This window comes from Electrophorus electricus, chromosome 13 (assembly GCF_041902795.1).
Source record: "Electrophorus electricus isolate QZ-2024a chromosome 13, ASM4190279v1, whole genome shotgun sequence".
NCBI classification, from domain to species: domain Eukaryota; kingdom Metazoa; phylum Chordata; class Actinopteri; order Gymnotiformes; family Gymnotidae; genus Electrophorus; species Electrophorus electricus.
Window position 1 is genome coordinate 15,640,814 of NC_137509.1, and position 21,757 is coordinate 15,662,570.

Consider the following 21,757-nt stretch of genomic DNA (forward strand, 5'->3'; position numbering starts at 1 on the left):
TTTTTTTGCTTTTACAAGTGTTTTCTTTATTTGCTGAAATAATATCACTTCTTTTCATTGCTTGTGTATTGCTCCTGCATAAAATGTCACATAGGTACAACTATAGAATACATGCAACTAATGAAGTGACCACTCTATCTATCTATTTTTGCACAATATTTTGCAATTAATCTAATTTTCTTGTAATCTCATGAGCTACATTATCTTTAAAGGCAAAAGCAACACAGCTATCAGTTTCTAGATTAAAAAACAACATACTGGTAACAAACTGGATTGTGTAGATGCCCCTGTTTCATCATTTGTTTAATAAAGACAAGAGCTGTACAGTGCAGTACAGGCTGGATATCTGACCAGATTATTCTGATGTAGAGCTTCAAGTTTCAAACAAGTGAACATCTCATGCAAAAAAAAAAAAAGAAATGAATGATTGTATTGGTAAGGTCTATATTTCTGTATTTTAGAACAATTTCTACATTACATTACAGGTTTCCTAACACCATGTGAAGATGGCCAATTATTTTGTTTTAAATGCAAAAGGTTAGTATGACTTTCTACAAACCTCTATCTCACCATCATTTAGTATCTTTATAAAAGGTGCCACATTGACACCCATCTTTAGTTTAAGAGAGCAAACTCACAGAGCAGTGCAAAAACCACTGTTGTGACCACTAACGTCTTTTCTACATCAAAGAGGTTCAAAGTACTCTCATGACAGGGTTCACTGCATTGTACATGTTTTAAAAATGTGAGTTTAAGCATATGTTAGGTTACCCATAAAGATCTACCAAACAGAGATTAATCATACAAATCTACCAAAATGAAAGAATTAATCCCTTATATTTGTTGATCACAAACATGCTGCTCATATTGCAGTATCTAAGTGCTCAACATTTCATTATTCTATATAGCTCTGCACACATGTGAATTAGTCTTGACATGTGCACGGGTGTGGAGGACTGTGAGGAGTTCAATGATGGTTAGTCCTCTCACAATGCCTTCAAATATGCACCACACCAAATTAAATGCGAAGGAAGGCTAAAAGGCCTATAATCCATTGTCATTTTAAGAGAGAGAGAGAGAGAGAGAGAGAGAGAGAGAGAAGAGGGACCACAAGCTATAACAGTGAGAGAGTAAGAAGCCAGAACTAGGGACTTTCACATGGTGCCCAGAGGTGGAGTCCAGATGTAGTGCTTAGAGGATGCAATAATCATTTATACAATACGGTAAAGCAATACAGTTTTTACTCAATTGATTAAACATTACTAATTAACTTTTGCCATGTGATTGTCCATAACCAGAGCTCAGGAGACTTTTGCCTGTATCACTGGTGCAACACTCAAAACAAATTTTACTGGGGTTGGCTCTTATCAACCTTTTATACACTTTTTCTTTTTACAAAACATGTCACACAATGCTACATAGATTATCACAAATTTCATGATAGACTAACAGGTTTTTTTGAAAGATTAGAACAGAAAATACATATATGTTGGAATCACTGAGAGAACTCTAACAGCAGCAAGACCAAACACAATAAGGAGCTTCATATAACGTTGTCACTGGCCAAAGTGCTGGTGGGCAGGAAGCAGCACACAGACTCCCTCGAAGTGAAGATTTATTAACATAAAACATGTAGAACAATGCACTCACACACAATACTAACGACAGACAAGACTTATACATTTAACTAAACACAGACTACAATCACATCTAACAAATGACTATGTACGCACTAACATACATCAGCGAACAAACAATGACCAACGGTGAGGCACGCACTGACGGGGGTTTAAATAGACAAACACACATTAACAATTAACCCCATACAGGTGCGTGCCTTCACAGGGGTGTGGCTAGAAACATGGGTGAACCCCCCTGCACGCGGCAGGCCGTACCACGTGACATGGGGGGGCCGTCCCGTGACACTTCATAAATAAACTTATGAATCCATATTGTAAAAACCATATTACACTAGCTTTAAATTAATGTAATATTCTACGATGTATGTAGAACCATAATGTTGATGACAATTCATTGTTCTTTTGTTATGAAATGTGTCTCATTAATTAGTCCTGAGAAAAAGCACATAGGATGGGGTTTATGCTCACACAGACACTTCATTTCTACACACAGAATAAACTGAATATACTTGCCACACCAATTTTCATCCAGTGAACTTCCAAACATGACTACTGGATATGAACACACGCAAGGATAAAAAGTGACACTAACTAAGAGCTCTGTGTAGCTAATCTGTTGTACAGTAGATACACATGGAGGAAATAGGGGAAGTGGAAGGAATAAGGGGAGCAGCGTAGAGGATGTAGAAGAGCAATGGTAAGGCCTCAGCGCAGGAGACAACTAGTCTCACCTCAAATTAAGGTCACACTTGTCACTACATTTTAATGTTGTGAGAGCCAGTTCAACAAAACCACTTGTTTTTTTCCTCTTGCCATTTTAAGGACTGCTTTCACCATTTCAAACTATACTTCAAGTAAATAATTACATCAATAAATGTAAATAAAATATCAAATAAAGAAATTATTTCTATTTATTAGATTTATGTTTGCAGCAAAGATGGTGTGACAACTGTATTGTCAGTTTTTTCTTGATTGCTTACTCACTGTTATTAAATGCTGATTCATATGATTCTCTGACTGATCCTCAGGTTTTTTTCCCTTATGTCAGTGGTTCAAATACATTTTACCAGATTTGACTGTCATCACAAAATATTCTCTAATCACAATCTTTATGATATGTTAAGATTAAGAGAGAAAACACTAAAGAGCTTTTCTCTACATTTCTGTATCAGGACTAGACAATTAGACAAATTAAGTCAAAAAAGCATATTATGCAAAGTGGCAGAGACAGACTGCTTCTAAGCAAGACAACCGGACAATAAACAGTAACTTACAGTAACAGGAAGTAAAAATACGAAAGTGTCATAAAGGATGGTCTACCATACAGCTACAAAGTAGTTGTAGCTGTATGTTATTATACATGTATGTGTACATATAATGGCAGCAATTCATTGTTTCTAACTGCTGTACATGCTATCACATATACATACTGTCTTAAGTCACCCCTCTGAATGTGTTTAGCCATTAACAATGTACATTTTAATGGATTCAAACTATCTGAATTATGAAAAGAATTGCAACACATCCATAAATAATCCATTAAATAATTACATACTTTATGTTGAAATTCAAATTCAGAAAAGTGTTTCTGACTGTCACACCGGCTCCACCCACTTCCTCTATGGCCAAAAGAGAGAATCCTCAATGGAATTCTAGTCTCCCATGTGTTCGTGTCTTTCATCTGTCCCTTGCTTCCAGGTGTTCATATATACCTTTGCATCTTTGTGTCCTTTGTGAGATCTTGCCAATCTCTGCAAAATGCATTTCTGAGTGTTTTTGTCATGAGAACTGAAGTTTTATCTGTGTATTTCTAGGCTGTTATTACTCCAGCCTTTGCTTTTTTATTACATTTTCGATCTCATTTGTTTTGCTGCTTTATTTGGGTTGTAATTGGGTTTTTTGATATTGCATCTCCTGTATGGACTGATTGTATTGTACTTTTGTTTACTCTGCCTCGTGAATACAAAATAATCTCTCACTGCCAAGATATCAGTCACAGATAAACCTCTGCAATTTTGTTATGGAAAACAATAGAAGGGGGCATTCAGTGGGAGTCTAAGAGCTGAGAACAGCCTAGGTAACCACGATGCTTTCCTAAGCAGTCACATTCAGCAGTTGCATGACATCATGGCCGCATAACCCTAACCCTAACCGTAACCCTAACCTAACCCTAACCACTGCCTTTAAGCAGGTTTCTCCAGTCTCCAACACAGTGGCTGACAAAACAGATCATATGCATTCCTAAGAACATTCCCTTGCAGTACTTGCATCTAGCAGCTGTGTGACATGCTTTTCATTGCATACCTCCAGCGCTACATTCAGGATGCAGATGAAATTACCATGACATTTGTGATCACCCCGTATCTGGCAAGCAACCAGGTGAGCAACTTTTAAGTTTTAAACAAGGGTGCCATTCTGCAGTGGATTATGCAGTTACGTTTTGTTTTTTAGCCAATAAAAATGGATGGAGTGAGCTTGCTTTGAAATGAGCCTTTTGCTGCAGTCTTGGTACAGAGCTACATTTAAAACTTGCCAGTCAAGATAAGCTGTCTCTGTCTCAGTACATTCAATTAGCCATCCACGCTGACTACATATTTTGTGCCTGAACATCGGCTGCCCCGCTATCTTTGCTGCATGAACAAGCTGCTTTGAACAACACCTCTGCTAAAGCTGTACCTATGGAAATGGTCCACAACAAACTTAGTCAAGGTGAGGAATGCCCCTCACACTCATGATCTATGCTTTTATGGTGGAGACACAAGCGTCACAAGCACATTTTTTCTAAGCACCCATTTCCTGCATAGCACTATTGTTCTTTGATGTCCCTGACTAGCTAAACAAAACCCTGGGACTGAGGGGAGCTCACTGAGTATTTCACATAATTTAAGTCCCCACCCTTGCCCCAAAAGTCCTAAAACAAAATTCCTCGTACAAATTCTGCCTGAGTACTAGCAAGGCCATGTCCTGAAATTTTAGCCATAGACAAATTTCATGGGGCTGCTGTCTCAGGGATGTCCCTCCCCTGCTGCTGCATCACTCTCTTTTATTGTGAAGAAGGATGGGGGACTTCACCTCTGTGTGGATTACCTAGGACAGAGATATTCAAATCACAGTCCTCAAGGTCCAACAGATTTTCCATCCTCCCTTTATCCAGGAGACAGTTGTGATAAAGTGGCCAACCATTTATTCAACTACCAGAGATTTTGTTTTCTTATTCTGTCAACCAGACATTCCAGGACCTCTAGGAATGCATCATGCTCACTGCCATATCCAACACCTTGACCCCACACTCCTTTTAGTAGGCAAGGTGGATGCCTTTGAAACAGGAGCAGGGACTGTGCTTTCCCAATGTCAGGGCACCTCAGACAAGTTGTATCTATGTGCCTATTCAAGGATGCTTAGTACATCTGAAAGAAACTGAGCCCCTCAACAAGGCCCTTATCCCTCAGTTGCTCAAGTTGTATTCCTTCATAATTGTAAGTCACTTTGGGAAAAAGCATCAACTAAAACAGTAAATGTAAAATGGGAATTCTTGGCTATGAAAAATGCTCTTGAAGATTGTGGACACTGGCTCCATGGAGCTGAGCATCCCTTTCCTATTCATCACAGACCACAGTATATACTACTAAAAGACTAAACCCCGCCTAGGCCCAGTGAGCATTATTATTTTCTTGTTTCAGTTTCATTATGACATACTGCCCAGGCTCCAAGAATGTGAGGGCAAAATTCTGAAGTTCCATTGCAGCCACCTAAGAGGGTGCTATTCTGTTGGCTCCTGGCATGTGCCACTCCAGCCACTGAAACCTGGAGACCTGACTGGAATTCTAATCCCCCTTGAGTTAATGTCTACTACCTGCTCTTCATTTGCCAGTGTGTTTAAATATCCCTTTCTAATGTTTGCTTGGTTTAGATTGTCATTTATGTTAGGTCTTTGTGTAACCTGTATGGACTACATATTCAGACAGGGCCTTCTGTCTACTCTTCCTATAACTGCAAAATAAAATGAGCCTGCAACTGGGTTTGCAGAAAAAAAAATGTTTGTAAGGGTTTTAAAATGTGTTTAGCCATTCTAGAACAGAGATCATTGTTCAAGTAACCTTGTTATATTGCACAGTTTAAATATGCCAGGGAAACTGTGGGGAAAAAATCACCTCCTTGCTTTCTCCAAATTACTAGGGTTACACATTCATACCAGTACCATGACTGTCAGTGCGGTGTTGAGAAAGGTATGCTTCCCAAAACTATCTAGCCAGCAGTGGTGCTGTGGTCACCAATTGTAATGTGTAGAGAAGTGAAGCCAGACTCAAGTGTGTAGTGAGTTACTTTTAGGGCAATCCCAAAATCATAGTCTATGGTCATTAAGCAAGAAATAAGCCAGGAGGAAATTGTGACATGACTGCCACTTAATGCATAGGTCCAGAAGCATTGACATGCTCAATGGTGACCCTGGGCCCCATGGTTGGATAGAGTCAGCTGGCAGGCCTTCTAGAGGCAATCATCACACCAGATACGCAGACACACACACACACACACACACACACACACACACACACACACACACACACACACACACACACACACACTCTTAATTCCCATTTACAGTACAGTTTGAGAGATGGTAGCAGTCCTGATAAATTGTTCTTGTATATTATATTTAATTAAGTCAGGTGTGAAAATAAACATGCTTTGAGCTCTTCATGTTAATATTGTATGTATAAACCTAAATTAAAGTTTGTTATTCTAAAAACTTTCACTGTGGCAAATAGTCTATGGATTCTTTCAGTTTGCTGTACCTGTGCAATTTGAATCCCTGTTGCCTTATTTTTCATGTTTGCCTCTTCTTGGCTTGGCTGAGTGATAATGGTGGCCATTTTATGTAGTTTTATTATTCATTCTGGTGTTTAAAATATTGTGAAGGCTTAACATTAAGTGTGTCAAAGGGTTTTATATTCTTTTATAAGCACATACAAAGGTATCAAATTTGATATATAGAGAAGAGATAAGGTTTAAAAATGCTGCAATATTATTATTATTTTTTTGTTTATCTAAAATGGCTTGTGAATTAGTTCTAAGTAAACATTGTATTTCCTCAAAACTACTGAAACAATCAAATCCATCCCCCTACTTTAAACTGTCCAATCATATATGGCCTGTTTTTCTACTGAACTGACAAGAGATCAATCTTTTAAACCTCACTATTGTCTTCAGCAGGAACAATGGATGTGTTATTTATCACCTTTTGTCTTTTTGTAACTGGTGAGTGTCATTCTGCTTGAATATATTTATGTTTCATGCTACTAAGCTGAATAAGGTCATTACACATTTCTTAACCTTTAAACACTTCAACTTAACATTTTTTTTTATATAGTAAAAACATCTGACATCCCCGAGCTTCAAATGAAAACAGTAAAGCACGAAGACAATATTACCATAAAGTGTGACCTCAACATGGCTGAAGAAAACACAAATAATGATTTAGCCTGGTACAAGCAGAATTTTGGAAAGCTGCCAGAGAATATTGTGAGATCATTTGGGGACAATAAAAAGTACAGATTTGAGCCCGCATTTAACAGTGGCCGCTTCAGTATCAATGTGGATGGTGTTTTTGATCTCAGCATTAATGAAATTAAAGAAGATGATGTAGGAACATATTTGTGTGGAAAAATAAGCACAAGTATTATAGAGTTTGTATCTGGGGCCCTTTTGATGTTTGAAGGTATAGAGTTGTGCTGTGTCAGCATACATAATTCACTCCAACATTACACCATCGCCAACATTGTTTACATTTATATTTTATATTATATTTTATGTTTTACACCACTTTTAGTTTTTTGATTGCTCTTTTCTGTTTTGCCTAATTCATTTTAAAGCTGAAAACAATGTCCACTGCAGTTGAAGGTGCATCTGAAGGTGTGACTTTTTATAATATTGCAGACACATTGGGAATAATAGAACTTCATTGAATTGTATAATTTTAGTATGGGGCAACATTTGACATGAATACATTGTGTGGTATTAATTCAAAATATTTTTCATAATTTCAGAAAATAACCACTGGATTGTTATTGCCTTGGCAGCATTAACTATAATACTTGTTGTCATAATGGTGGTTTTGTTTGGAATTCTATTTAGAAATGAAAGGTAAGTTCACTTTACTATGTACCAATCTGACAAATATAAAAACTTGCTATATGTAGATATTTCTAAAGTTTTGCTAAGAGTATACAACGTATAAAAGTATACAGAACAAAATGTTCTGGGTTTTTTTCATAAAGGTGCTTGCAATTACAACCCAAATCACACAAATCAGGTAACTGGTCACCCATCATGCACATTCATGTTCCTACTGGTAAAAATGGCTCTGTCCTAGAATCAACAATGCATTTGTTATATTTATAGCTAAAAAGTGCAGATTTAAAAAAACATCAATTTTAAACTCTACATGTATTTTATCCTGTGAAAGGTTTATAACACCTCATAGTTCTCTGTCAGGCTGAGGACTCAACTATATTAAACTATTGAGCTGTGAGATTTACTCAGAAACCTTCCTCCTACACAACATGCCGGGTCAAAGACAGTCAAGATGTTTATGGACAGATTAAAATTTCTTAGCTCATGGGAAATAGGTACAGATTTAAATCATCACCAACATGGACATGGACTCCCACATGTTAAGAGAGGTTAACGATGTGAGGCCAGTACTCTGTGTGGCGCAATCAGATGTAATCAGCAAATTATTTCAGTTTTAAAATGTTATTAAAACAGACATGGCAGAATTCATTAAGGTTTGACTAAAATGACTAATTTCAACTTATAGCTAGATGTAGTACAGGTTCATGTAGTGTCCTACCACACAATAATTTGTGCTTTTTTAAAATTTATTTTCTGTATATTTCCAATAAAACCATGATTGTACTAATGTGCTTGGTATGCTTCTAGTTTATGTTAAAACAGAGGCAGGTAAGGGAGAATGGCTAGACTGCTTCCAGCTGATGGAAAGGCAACAGTAATACTAATGTAGCCCATCTGAAAATGTGTTTAGTAGTGGTTTGATGTATTGCAAACATGATCTGGTAATCCAGGGATGAATAGTGATGTTTGTGTAACTGCCCCTTTAAGAGATTTTTGGAGCGGGAGGAATGTGAAGATGTATGTGGTGGGGAGCAAGATGGTTTTCCAGTTCGGTAAATTAAATTTACTAAAGCACAGTGGTGATTTGAGAATCTTTGCATAACTGTCATTTGTGTCTAACAATGTCTTATGAGTATGTTGTGGGAAGTTTTTTGGGTTTTTTTTCACTTAGGGTAGAGAAGTAGGATATCAATGTATTAGCCTAGTAGGCTAAAGGTAGTTTCTGAATAATGTCCTGGGTCACTGATGGGCTCAGAGTGAGTGTGACGCACTTGCATGCCGAGTGATAGCGTGTTGCAGATCCTACTCAGGAGAGAGATTCACATTTGTACCTAGAGAACTGACTTTAGAAAGGTACCTTTCTTTTGTTGTTTTTATTTTTTTGTGCTTATTAGAGTGAAGTGGCCATTGTAGTTTTGGCTTCAGTGTTCCCGAGCAACATCTCAGGCCTGCCTGAGATCTATTTTAGCTTTGGGGTTCTGGTTTAATTAGTATGATTATGTAGCATTTCATTGGGTGGAGGGTTTTGGGTTGAGGAAAGCAATAAGGCTGCACTAGCACACACCACTCTTTCTGTAGTGTATTAATACCCTTTTTCCTCATCCAATACATGTCTTCATTGCTTTCTAAGAGACCATAATTCCTGTATCAGTCTGGTTCTGGTTTATTTAGTATGATTATGTAGCATTTCATTGGGTGGAGGGTTTTGGGTTGAAGAAGCAATAAACTGAGAATAGCTTTGTTATAACCATAATATTTGTTTTCCACTATTCAATTGGTATATTGTTGAGTGCTAAATCTTACCTTCACCCAAGTCAGCTGTCAAAGTACAGGCACATCTTAACTGGCACCAGGATGAACATAGCACAATGCAAAAAATAAAATAAAAATCACATCAATAGACACAATTTTAATAGTAGTGCCTGACTTGTTAACAATTTCAACATTGTTGGTGAAACCCATGTTAGGCAAAACGTTGTGTTCTAAGTATACAGTGTATAAACTCAAAATATTTATTTCACCTCACATTAACTCAGAAAGATGATGCATAAATGTAAACAAATCAACTTAAGTTGATGTTATTAGCTTTTATCCCATTCAGTTGAAAAAACAAACAAAAACTGCACAAAACATCACAAATTTCCGGCAAGGTAATGTCAAATAGGGCAGGACCTATTAAGGAGTGTGTTCCGGTTCCTTGTTTTTCCACAGCTGACAGCTTTTTTGACAGCTGTTTTTCCAAAGCCTCCAGCTTTTTTTCTTTTTCTTTTGCACTTCTTTGATGTCCCTTGGACTTTGAGATGAAGCACAGTTTTCCTTCTGACTCAGCTCAGCATTGTGATCAGCAGTCTTAAGCAGTACATTTATATCCCCCTCTATTCTCCTTTTTTGCTTTTATCTCAATTATCTCCTCAGTTAGTGCTTTCCTCGTCTGTGTTTTCCACTCATCTTGCTTTAGTTGTTTTTGTTTATCAAGATACATGTGATATTTCTGGCTGGCAGCAACTGTAGAGAGGAGTAGCCCTCCAACATGGTTCACATGGTCATGAATTATCCGTTGAGAAATCAGTGAATGCTCTTTTAAGGTTCTCCATGATTACCTTCTTGTTACCTGAAAAACCTCTGTCAACAGCGACTAGACCATTTGAGAGGAGCAGGATTTTACTATGTTCAAAAGATGGCAAAACAGTTTGTTGGATAAATGTTCATTGTCAAATTCATCCAACCTTCTGCTTTGTTGGTTGAAGTTCCTGAAGGATTCTGACTCCGATATGAGGCTGTGGTCATAAAAGTGACAAAACTCCCACAGAATTTAATCACAGAATTTTTCTTAATTGAAGCCAGCTTCTGCAAGGAGAATAGTGGTGTACTCAGGCACTTACCTCTTTGTTCTTGAGCAGGAACCTTGGATCCAGAACAGACAGTCTTCTCACAAGGAGATATTTAAGTGGTGCCTTTTCAAAAAAGCTTTGAGACCATCTTCAGCAAAAAGAGAGGAGTAGTTGCAGTCTTTTCTCTCAGCATATTTGTTAGCACATAAAATCAGCATGGGTTTGTCAGGCTGGTTCAGGATTACCATGCAGGTCACCTTGAATGTCCTACACTGTGTCTGAATGGTCACCCTCCAGGGAGACCACAGACTGCCATTGGCTGCTCCAGAGAGGGAGGGTATTATCACAACCTTAACTTCAACCATCTCAACTCCCTCATTCTGTATCCCCATTGTTGTGATTACAGTTCCCTCCTTTGCCTCTGTTTCTAAATTACCTGCCCTATTTAAGTAAAGATCTTCAGTTTTGAAGTCTCCTGAGGCTCTCCTGAGCCATGTTTTCTGCCATTCTCTCTTTCTGTGCAATGACCCACCATATTGCTACTACCCTCTTTGGATGCCTGTCAGGACTCTTGTTTGCTGATAACAAACCTACCTTTTGATCATGAGTTTGTCTATGCATTTGGAATATAGCCCAATAATATATATGCATTTCCATCCTGACTCTCTGGTCGTTACTGACAATAACAGCCCCATAAGTCATGAATCTTGTCTTCCCATGCAAAGATGATACTGAAAAAATTGTGTGTTCTTTGATTGATGTCAGATTTAATAAACAAATACATTTTGTGGTGAAAAGCAATATTTTTCTATTTAGACCTTTTGTGAACTTTAAGCGTTCTGCAACCTTCGGGAGGTCATTCATGCAATCCTTTCTTCATGAATTGAATATTGTAACATATATTGGGATCAACCATTCCCTATAACATAGCTTACAGCTAGTACAGAACACTGTAGCTAGGTTACTTACTAGCACTAAGCAAAGAGATCACATTACACTTGTCCTATTTTCCAACTGCTAGCTATAGTTCAGTTTAGAATTCATTTTAAATGCTTTTGTTTCTTTTTAAAGCACTTACCAGACCAGCTCCCTCTTATTTCAATAATTTATTCTATTCAACCATGCAGCAAACCCAGAGGCCTTCTTCACAGGATTTGTTGGCTGTTCCAAGGGCATGTTTTAAGCTTAGATGTGACTATGTATTTGTTGTCTATGCCCAAGAAGACCTTACCATTTACTGTTCGCCAAGGCTCTTCTATTTCTGCTTTTAAGGCAAGTCTGAAAACCTATTTGTATAAATTTGCTTTCATGAGAGTGTAGTAATATGTAATTTGTAAGTCTTGTTTAACATAGCACTATATGCTATGTCATTATTCTCAGGAACTAGAATGTCTCTTTATTGCTTTAAATAGCAACACTGCAGTACTTTTTCCTCTAATATGAAACTACAACATAGCAGTTCCCCTATTAACTATTGGACCAAAAAAGCAGGTGAAATGTGAAGGTGAACAGCTATTAGGCTTCATCCTTGCCCACCTAAGATTATCATTTATCTTCCCAAGCAACCACCAGGTACACAGCACAGTAGTTGTCAGCGTTGTCATGTCATGTCTTCCATGTATGCTCTAACCTGAGGTAACCGGAAGCCATTGTGTAGCCACTCCACACCTACAGCCCACTTCGAGGCTACAATTATTAGCTCCATCTCCACTCTAAATGCTATCGGTGAACTGGAACAACCAGCCTTCATGACCATTTCCAATCTCAGCCAGGATGTAACCAACTCTGCTGGATGTAATCAACTCTTACCACCAATTGTGTATTTTGCCAGTCTCCACACTCTTAGACTAAAAGAAATCTTATCATCCACATTAAGAAGACATATAGGCTGAAAATATTCTATACCCATGGAATCCTTTTCTTTAGGAATAAGGATACCTCCTACACTTCTCCACTTTAATAATCCCTTTCTACCAGTTTACGACCATCATCTTCCACAAAAATATCAAGACATCAGATGCCTTTTCATACACCTTGTGCAGAAACTGCCTTTGCATGATACAACTTGTCTTGAATCTCACTCCATTTTGGTGGGCTAGCATCCATTTGCTATTCTGTTTAACCTCCAGATGGAATACGTAGTGGCACCTCCACCCTCAAAATACCCCTCTAATTAACTTTTTCATACTTTTCAACTCCTTATTTCTCCTTACTAAATAAGGTCGCATAATTTAAAGAATTCCTAAAGAAGGATGCACTAGTACACTCCACTCTTTCTGTAGTGTTTTAATATTCTCTTTCCTCCTCCAATGCATGCCTTCATTGCTTTGTAAGAGACCTTAATTCCTGAATCAGACTGTTTCTACATGCCATTTTGATTTCAGTACACATTGTCCATTTTCCTTTTCCTGCAACCTACCAAATCTTGCCATTCCATATTCATAAATTATTTTATAAATACATTTCATTGGTCTACTCATGACCTCGCCATAGCAACAGCTTTGAGAACCCTTTATAACCATCTAGACTTACACGAGAATGTTTTATAAAATGTGTCCATTCTTAATCACATAATCTAATATTGTATACAGTCAAGGTGTCTGCTATGGTCTTCATGATAGAACTACTCTTTTTTTTTAAATGCTCTTAAATCCAAAATACTGATCGACCAATGTATGCTAATATAAGTCAATTATTGGTAGACATGATTGAGATTATTTTGTTATATAAAAATCAGTTACTGATATAAAATTATCAATTTCAATTATATCGATTTCAAACTGGTCAAAATGATCATCTTGGTCATTCTACTGTTAAACATGTAAGGCCATTAATTTGAAAAGTATGTTTAATCCAAAATTTAAAACGGTTATCAGTTACTGTAAGTAACCTCCACCAAACATGTCCTGCATCTGCTGATCAGTTCTGTTCCCAGTTAGGAGGTACTGTAACCTGCATTCATATATGCAAAATTATTTCAGAAATGTATAGTTTGGGGATAATTGCCTAGGATTTCAGTGCCTCAGAAGAGACCACATCAACAAAATGGGATTAATGTCAGGACTTTGACTTGGCCATTCCAAATAAGAGATGTTTCTGTTATTCTGTTTGACCTATGCTATTGTTGATTTAGTCATGTGCTTTGGATCATTTTGTAAGAGCCAACAGGTAAAGTTGACCTACAGGATTGAGTTCAACCACCACATCACACGCAGACCTTAGTTCAACATTTAAAATGCTTTGTAATTAGAGCACTTTGTTATGGATTACCTGACATGATTGTTTTCAAGGCTCACCGTGCCTAAAACAAAAGTCTAGTGGTTTAAAACTTGTTAAATAAACTAAGCTGACATAAATAAACCAAATAAACTAAGCTGAACATTTCGTGTGACAGCACTACAGGATAACATAACTCTTCAAAAAAATTTTTTGTGCCTCATTTTGGCTCGCCTCTTTACTGCTTTAAATAGCACCACAGCAGTACTCTTTCTGTAATGTGAAACTACAACATAGCATTTCCTCAAAGCTACTGGACCAATCAAATCTGTTTATAACTTTAAAACATCCATTCAGAAAACACAAAGCCTCTTTTGCTGTTGAACAGTTGAACAAGGTACTGATTCATTAGATTTTACTATCTCACTGTCTAAACAGTAAAAATGTTTAGTCATTTTTTGTCTCTTTGCTTCTTCATAACTGGTAAGTCATATTTTAAATAAACAATATGTTTATCCTACAATCTACCTGTTAAGTACATGGTACATATAAATAACTGGTGGATTCTAGCCATTAAAAATGTTCTTTTTTTTCTCTCCAGTTAAAACCTCTGCAGTCAATGAAATTCGAGTACAAACAGTTATGCAAGGACTTAGTGTGGCAATTAAATGTGGCAAAAACATAGTCCAAGACAGAAAAAATCCCCAGCATTTTTTTGTTTGGTATAAAATGGGTTTAGGAAAGGTGCCTCAGTACATTATGAGAACATTTGAGGATAGTACAAAATACAGATTTGCTCGAGCATTTGAAAATGGCCACTTCACTGTTTCTGTGAGTGAAGTGATGTTTGACCTCATTATTAATGATGTCTCAGAAGATGACATTGGAACATACTTCTGTGGAACAGTGAAGGCAAATGTTGTAGAGTTTGGATCTGGGACCCTTCTGCTATTTCATGGTAACTGCTTGCACAGGTTTACTGTTCGGCTACTCTTTTTTTTTCATTGCAAGTAATGAGAGAGAACCATGAATCAGAATTCATGATTCTCTCTCATTATTTCCTGTTTTTACACATTTTTCAAGCTGAAAAGATCAAGTGGCAGCTTCAGACTGAAATGGTTTTCAAGGACAGAGAATATTCTACAGTCCAGTGTTCACTACAAGCTGTTACTGAGAGTTGCTCAGGAGAACACAGTGTCTACTGGTTCAGACATGGCTCAAACAAATCTCGTCCAGAAATTATTTACACTCATGGAAACAGGAGTGATCAGTGTAAGACAGACTCTGATGCTGGATCTCCTACATGGACTTGTGTCTACGACCTTCCCAGGAGTTACACCAGACATTCTGATGGTGGAACTTATTACTGTGCTGTGGCTGCATGTGGGGAAATACTCTTTGGAAATGGAACTAAAGTTGATGTTGAAGGTATGAATTTTTATAAAACAGGAGATCTAGAATAACGAAATAATGACTACATTGCATAGTTTTAGTTAGAGGGCACCTTTGCCCCTACATTGTGTGATATTGATCCACAATATTTTTCATGATTTCAGAATATAATCTCTGGATTGTTACTGCACTGGCAACATCCAGTATATTTAACATTATTATGGTAGTTTTGGTTGGAATTCTATTTAAAAATCAACAGAAAGGTACGTTTTCTCTTTCACTACTGCTATTTTGTAACAATCTGCTAAATGTAAACACTTACTAAAGGTAAGTATTAGTAGGTTATTACCAGGAATATTACTAATAGTCCTATTTTTTCATAAAGGTGCTTCCAATTACAATCAAAGTCACTTAAATCAGGTAACTGAGTAATCTGTCATGCCATTTCATGCGTTCATTTTTTTAATAATATACATGGATCTGTCCACAATAATGTATTTGTACAAAATACAGAATTATATTTTTAGCTCTGTGTGTATTTTGTCCTGTGATTAGTTTGTAACGGCTCTTGTTCTGCCTCAGGCTGAGGACTTTGATGTGTCAAACTACACGGCTGTGAGATTTACACAGAAACCTTTGCAATATCCAGAGTCAAAGACAGTCAAGATGTTGAAATACAGATTATAGTGAAATGAATATCCATCAAAATCATCACCAGCATGGACAGGTATCTCTACATTTTAAGAAAGCTTAATGATATGAGTCAAGTTCTTTGAATGGTTCATGTAAACAACTATATAACAGCTTCAAAGATAGGTAAATAAACTTATAACCCATTGTGAGAAACTGTTATCAGGGAGTAACTATCATTTTAAGGCGTCTAAACTGTGGTATGCAGTGTGCCTAGACTGCACAGAGACCTGAGGCTCACCCAAATAAGAAATGTTGCTCTGTGAAAACTTTACCAGATATTCATGAAACCACACCCTCAATGAACTCTGATCTTACTTTTAGGTGCTTTGATATATTGTAACAACTATATTGAATCTATAAATTTTTACTATGTTGCACGAGGAAATTTAATATGAGATTAATTTAATGTGTGAGTACTTAACCAGTACACCTAAATAGCAAGCTAAAAATCCATGATGTCAATTGAAACATACAAGCATATCTGACAAATTTTGCTGTACTGTGAATGTTTTGCTAAACACACTAAGCAAATTATTCTGCCTGTTATTGTTTTCACAGGTAATGTGTTTTCTGATACAATTTACACAAAGCAATAGAGGCACGATATGATGCATAAAATACCCACATTAGGGTCACGCATTTGATATGGTTCAGTGTACTTTTATCTAACATGCAAGATGACCAACTATAGAGTGTGAGCAGGCCATCTGAGGCTGAGACTATTACTTCTTATCGTAAGATAAATTAACATTATCACCCACATTACACACATCTGATCTTACCTTACTTTTTGGAGTGACAGAAAGGGTAGTCTGGCAAACAATCAATGAGTCACGTCAAGTCAAATTTATTTCTAGAGTACTTTTTACAACAGTTGTTTTCACAAAGCAGCTTTATAAATGTCTGAGCTCAAGCCCCAATGAGCAAGCCAAGGGGGACAGTGGCAAGGAAAAGCTCCTTAGAACATGAGGAAAAAACCTTTAGAAAAACCAACACTGCTCTGTTCTCCATCTTGCTTACTGAAAAAAATGTCTTATGTCCACCTAGAAAACATATAGGATCTTTTAAAAATGGAGAATAATATGAATCAGCTACAAATGTGGCCTGTGTACCTTTCTGCCAGTAAATTTATGTAAAGCTAGTTTTAATAACTATCATTATGTTTAGTTTTGGTTTAATTTTCTTTTCTTGCTTTTCTCTATTCACTACTAACCTACATCCACAGTTTCACACACCATTTTAATATGAATTATTATATTGAGTAATGCCATCAAGCAGGCTTGAAGAGATGGGTAATTCAATTTTATTCCAGTTTAGGTAGGTCAGGGCTCTGACTCTAGTGTTAGCCAAAACCAATAGTTATTAGCATAATGTAGAATAAAGCTTCATTTTTACACTAGATTGATTCTACTATTTATTTTCAAGAACATCATCATAAATGCAACACTTCTAACCTCACTACATCATAACCTTAACCAGAAAAGTGAATAAATAATAGGTTCTCTGTAACACTAACTTTATACATGTAATGGCAATGGTGTAGGGGCAAGTATCTTCTATTCATGGTAAGAAAAATGAATGTTCTACAATAGTGTCTACAATGTAAACGTTAACATTAACATTACCCTTGTCATTGTTTTGTGTGTCATCATTGCATCAGTCACAAGAAGTCTGAGATTCAAAGACAAAAAAGAAAAAAGGAGGTGGAGTTTGTTAGTTTGAAATTTGGTTTGGCAGGGCAGTGTATGCTACATTTTGCCATTTTTAGTCCTGGTGAGTGAATTTGTGGTTATATTTTACCATGATTTTATTCAAAGTTCACCTGGTAATGTGAATTTGGTATTAGAAAAGTTGCAGGACTAATAAAAAAGCCCCAGGGCTACAGCTCCATAGCCACAGGCTAAGCAGGCCACTGGCTGTATGGTTAGCAATATGTTTCAAAATGAGTTATACGAGCATGTACAAACTGAGCTGGTGTGTTGGGACAAAGTGTCGCCCGTTGAGGAGTTCATTTGCATGGTGATTTGCTTCAACGATATTCTAAAGTTTGACAACAGAAGACCAACGTCCCACTTGCAAGAGCTAGTGGGGTTATTATTTCATTCCTCATTATTCTGCCTTTATTTTCATCTTTTAACTCAACACATTATAGGTTACATTTGATTTTATGCACTTTTTTATGTCATTTTATGTCATTTATGAAGTATAATTATTTTAATTAAATTTAATTAAATCTCTTTATATAATATTCTGTTTTATTCCTTTACATTTAGTTTTCTATTTAAATCAACAAAATTTAATATTTTATATTTGGTGAAAACATTCCCAAGTTGATAAATATCTCATTGTCATGGTTGGCCAGCCATCCAGCAGGAGGGACACGCCCACTGCTACTAGGGATTACACCACTCACTCACACTGCTCTCAATCACCTGCTTATTAAATGTTTTCACCCGTTACCTATTTTCTTCTCCACCTATTTAAACCCACAGATCCAAGAAGATTGCGCTGGACTACAGATCAGAGAGTCTCTACAAATTGCTGCGCTGTCTTCGTGAAAAAGGATTGTTTTTTTGTTTATTTTATCAGTGCTTCTCTTAGTTATTCTCTTATGGAAAATAAAGAGCACTTCCTTGCTACCTCTGTGCTGTCTATGTCACACTCCTGGAGATACCTAATTATATCCAGAAGTCTATGTGAAGCACTAGAATTGTCACCATGTTTGAAACGTGCTATACAAATAAACTTGCCTCACCTTGCCTTGATGTTGTTTCAGATCATAAGGTTTCTGTCCCAATTAATGTTTTGAATTAGAGATCCTTCACTCCTCTAGCTCTCATAAATTCTGGTGAAGTCAGCACTTTCATAGACGAGAGCTTAATGCGAGAACTACACATTTCCTGTATACTCCTCTCTCATCTTATAAATATTAGAAACAATGACAGCAGACCTGTCGGTAAGGGCTATGTTACGACCCTATCTAGATGGTGAGGTCACAACAGCACTTTGAAAAGACTGGTAGCAGGATGGTAGGTGGAATGATTTATCACTGGACTAAACCAGTAGACGAGGTGAAATTTTGTGTATTTAAATGGTGAACAAAGACACACATCTATATACAAACACTGAATAGCTTCAGGAATGGTTATTTGCCAACATAACAAACAAAACCCACACTACCAAAAGAAACACCACAACTAACTACACTTTACAGGACAAAAATAAAATACAATCCTACACTAACTCCCTGACAATAAACAGACATCAACCCCAAACCCAAACCAACAGGCACCACTTCCTACAATCAGTAATTATATGTAAACATACAGAAAAACCTTTCAACTATCACAGGGATCACAATCATAAATAAACACAGGGAATACTAACATACAAATCTACACATACACAAGCTAACTAGGGATATCAAGACAAGGTAAGAACAGCAAAACACTAACACAAAAAGGAGCTTGGGCAACCGCCGTTTTCTTGCAGCAGGGTCCCTATATAAGTCACAGCAAGACCAGCAATCACTCAATGAGGGGCGGGGCTAGCGACAAGGTGCACAGACAGCCCCAAATCCCGAACTGAATAAGGAGCACACTGCAGCACTCCAGGAGTGTAACAGTTATATTCCTCATAACATAATCCCCTTTCACAAATTGAAACCTGATCATTTTTATCACATATACCCTGATGCATTGAACATCAACCACAAAATCCAGTGGACTCATGGTCTGCTAGAGCAAGCATAACCTAAAAGGTAAAAATCACTGACCAATCTTTCCCTCAACCTACATGGATTTCAGGGATGGCTTTACAGAACCAAAGCCACCTCAGCACCCACATCAACCCTGAAATTTTCAGTTGATCTCAGTGCAAATACAATTCCTATTAGGGCTAGGTTCTAGCCTCTCTTTTTCTACCAGAATCTCAGGCCACGGAGGGCTACATTGACGAAGCCTATAAACAAGGCTTCATTTGACCATTCACTTCCCCTTTGTCCACAGGGTTTTTTGTTAAAAAGAAGGCTGTTGGTCTAAGGCCATGCATAGACTGTTGTGAAGCTTCACCTGCACATTATATATAACTTCATCTTCATAAGGGAAAGAGTGGAAGGAAGAGTTCAGTACAATCTGAAGCCACTTTGAGTACCTGTCTATACTGCATGGAATCTCCACTGAAAAGTGGAGAGGGCCAATTCCCACAAGATTACATCTCCTTCTTGGATTATATCTGAGGGAATACAGATGGATGACCACAAGATAGAGGCAGTGCACTCATGACCCAAAAAGCTCTCTGTGAAAGCACTGTAACACTTCCTTTTTTACCAAAAGTCCATCAGTTTTTACCACAGGTCCATCCAAAGTTAAATTTGGATTGCTGTTCCAATCACTTCCATGTTGCAGGGAAAGAAGTTGGACTGGACCCCCGAGTCAGAGAAAGCGTTCTCTATGTTGACAAAGAGGTTCAGAATGGCCCCTCTTCTCAAGGACCTGGATCCCTCTAGACCATTTATGGTGAAGGTGGACATCACTGTGTGTTGTCCCAAAGACAAGCTGAGGTAAGTGATCTCCAGCTTCATCTACAGAATCCTCAAATGGAATTGATAATATCAACTCAAGAATATCAACTATCCATTTACTTTCAGAGTACAACACCATGTTTGGCCTCAGCACAGTTAATGCAATAATACTGTGGGACCTGTAGTTTTGACCTCTGTCCACCACCAATTTCCAGTCTTACACGTCACCCTATCTACTCATATTTATAGCTTGCGTTCACTCTCCAACATGTTGCCCCTCTCGTACAAACTTAATTGCTTTATTACCACTACCACTCTGTGATGTGTTAACTTACAGATGCTTATTATCAAATAAACACTCTAATACTTTAAACACTTTATTTATTTCTCCACACTTTCCCAGTAAATCCATTGGCCTTGTTTTCCATGCAATACTCTGCTGTGCACCATGCATCTTCTTCTTGCTAAAATGATCCTTCATACACCTTCTTTCAGGCAATGTGGCCTTATTAAATGCTTTTCAGGAATCACTTGACCCAAGGCCTATTTTTCCATTGCACTCATCCAATGGCATCCTTTTACTCTAAGGAACTCTTAGCTAACTGCTCCACCAGTTGTGAATTCCACTTCCTCCCTGATTTCATCACTAGTGCAACTGTTTTTATCACTACATCATTCAATCCATAAAAAAATTAACTCAAGAGCCACCTTAGCACATTTAAGTTCCTCAGTTAAGATTGTCAGTGGTATCTCCAGCACTCCCATCCAATACCATGCTATACTACATAAACAATGCAGCCTATTTCTAATTTATTCAGAATCCTCTACAGCCTCTCTACTACTGTAATTGGGACCTCATACACACATTAGTTAGTGGCCATATAATATGTGACAGTATGCCAAACTGGAAACACCACTACCACAATTTCAATTTGCTTGTAAGATATAATTATTTATGCTTTTTAACAAACTCTAGCACTTATTGTTTATAGCACTTATCATTGTTTAAGATAGACCTTATGTATTTTGCACTTCTAGGTATCAGCATTTATCCCTGTATTCTACAGTATTCTAGTTCATTGGTATGTTTAATTCTAACCTACTACACTGTACTTGGATATATTCTATGAGTAAATAACAAAGCAGTTTTGTAAGTCGCTCTGGATACGAGCGTCTGCTAAATGCCATAAATGTAAATGTAATTACTCAGTACTATTAATAGCCTTCAACAACTCTTCCTTTAGCCTGACAACCTGCTCTTTAACATTTAGTGCTGCACTGTACAATCTACCTAAACTAATCACTTCTCCTTCCATTATGAAATTTTCCTG

The 21,757-nt window shown here is 37.3% G+C and overlaps 1 protein-coding gene across 1 annotated transcript in view; it reads left to right on the forward strand.

Annotated features, from left to right (window-relative positions):
* LOC113568994 (immunoglobulin kappa light chain-like) overlaps window positions 1–18,663 on the forward strand; it is a 38,641-nt gene extending 19,978 nt beyond the window's left edge. Inside the window, exons 4-9 of the mRNA XM_081695090.1 lie at window positions 7,539–7,550; window positions 14,995–15,247; window positions 15,376–15,474; window positions 15,597–15,631; window positions 15,794–15,938; window positions 18,397–18,663. Of these exons, the coding sequence (XP_081551216.1) occupies window positions 7,539–7,550; window positions 14,995–15,247; window positions 15,376–15,474; window positions 15,597–15,631; window positions 15,794–15,898 (504 nt within the window). The 3' untranslated portion in view covers window positions 15,899–15,938; window positions 18,397–18,663. The remainder of the gene's footprint in view (window positions 1–7,538; window positions 7,551–14,994; window positions 15,248–15,375; window positions 15,475–15,596; window positions 15,632–15,793; window positions 15,939–18,396) is intronic.
* The last annotated feature ends 3,094 nt before the right edge of the window (window positions 18,664–21,757 follow it).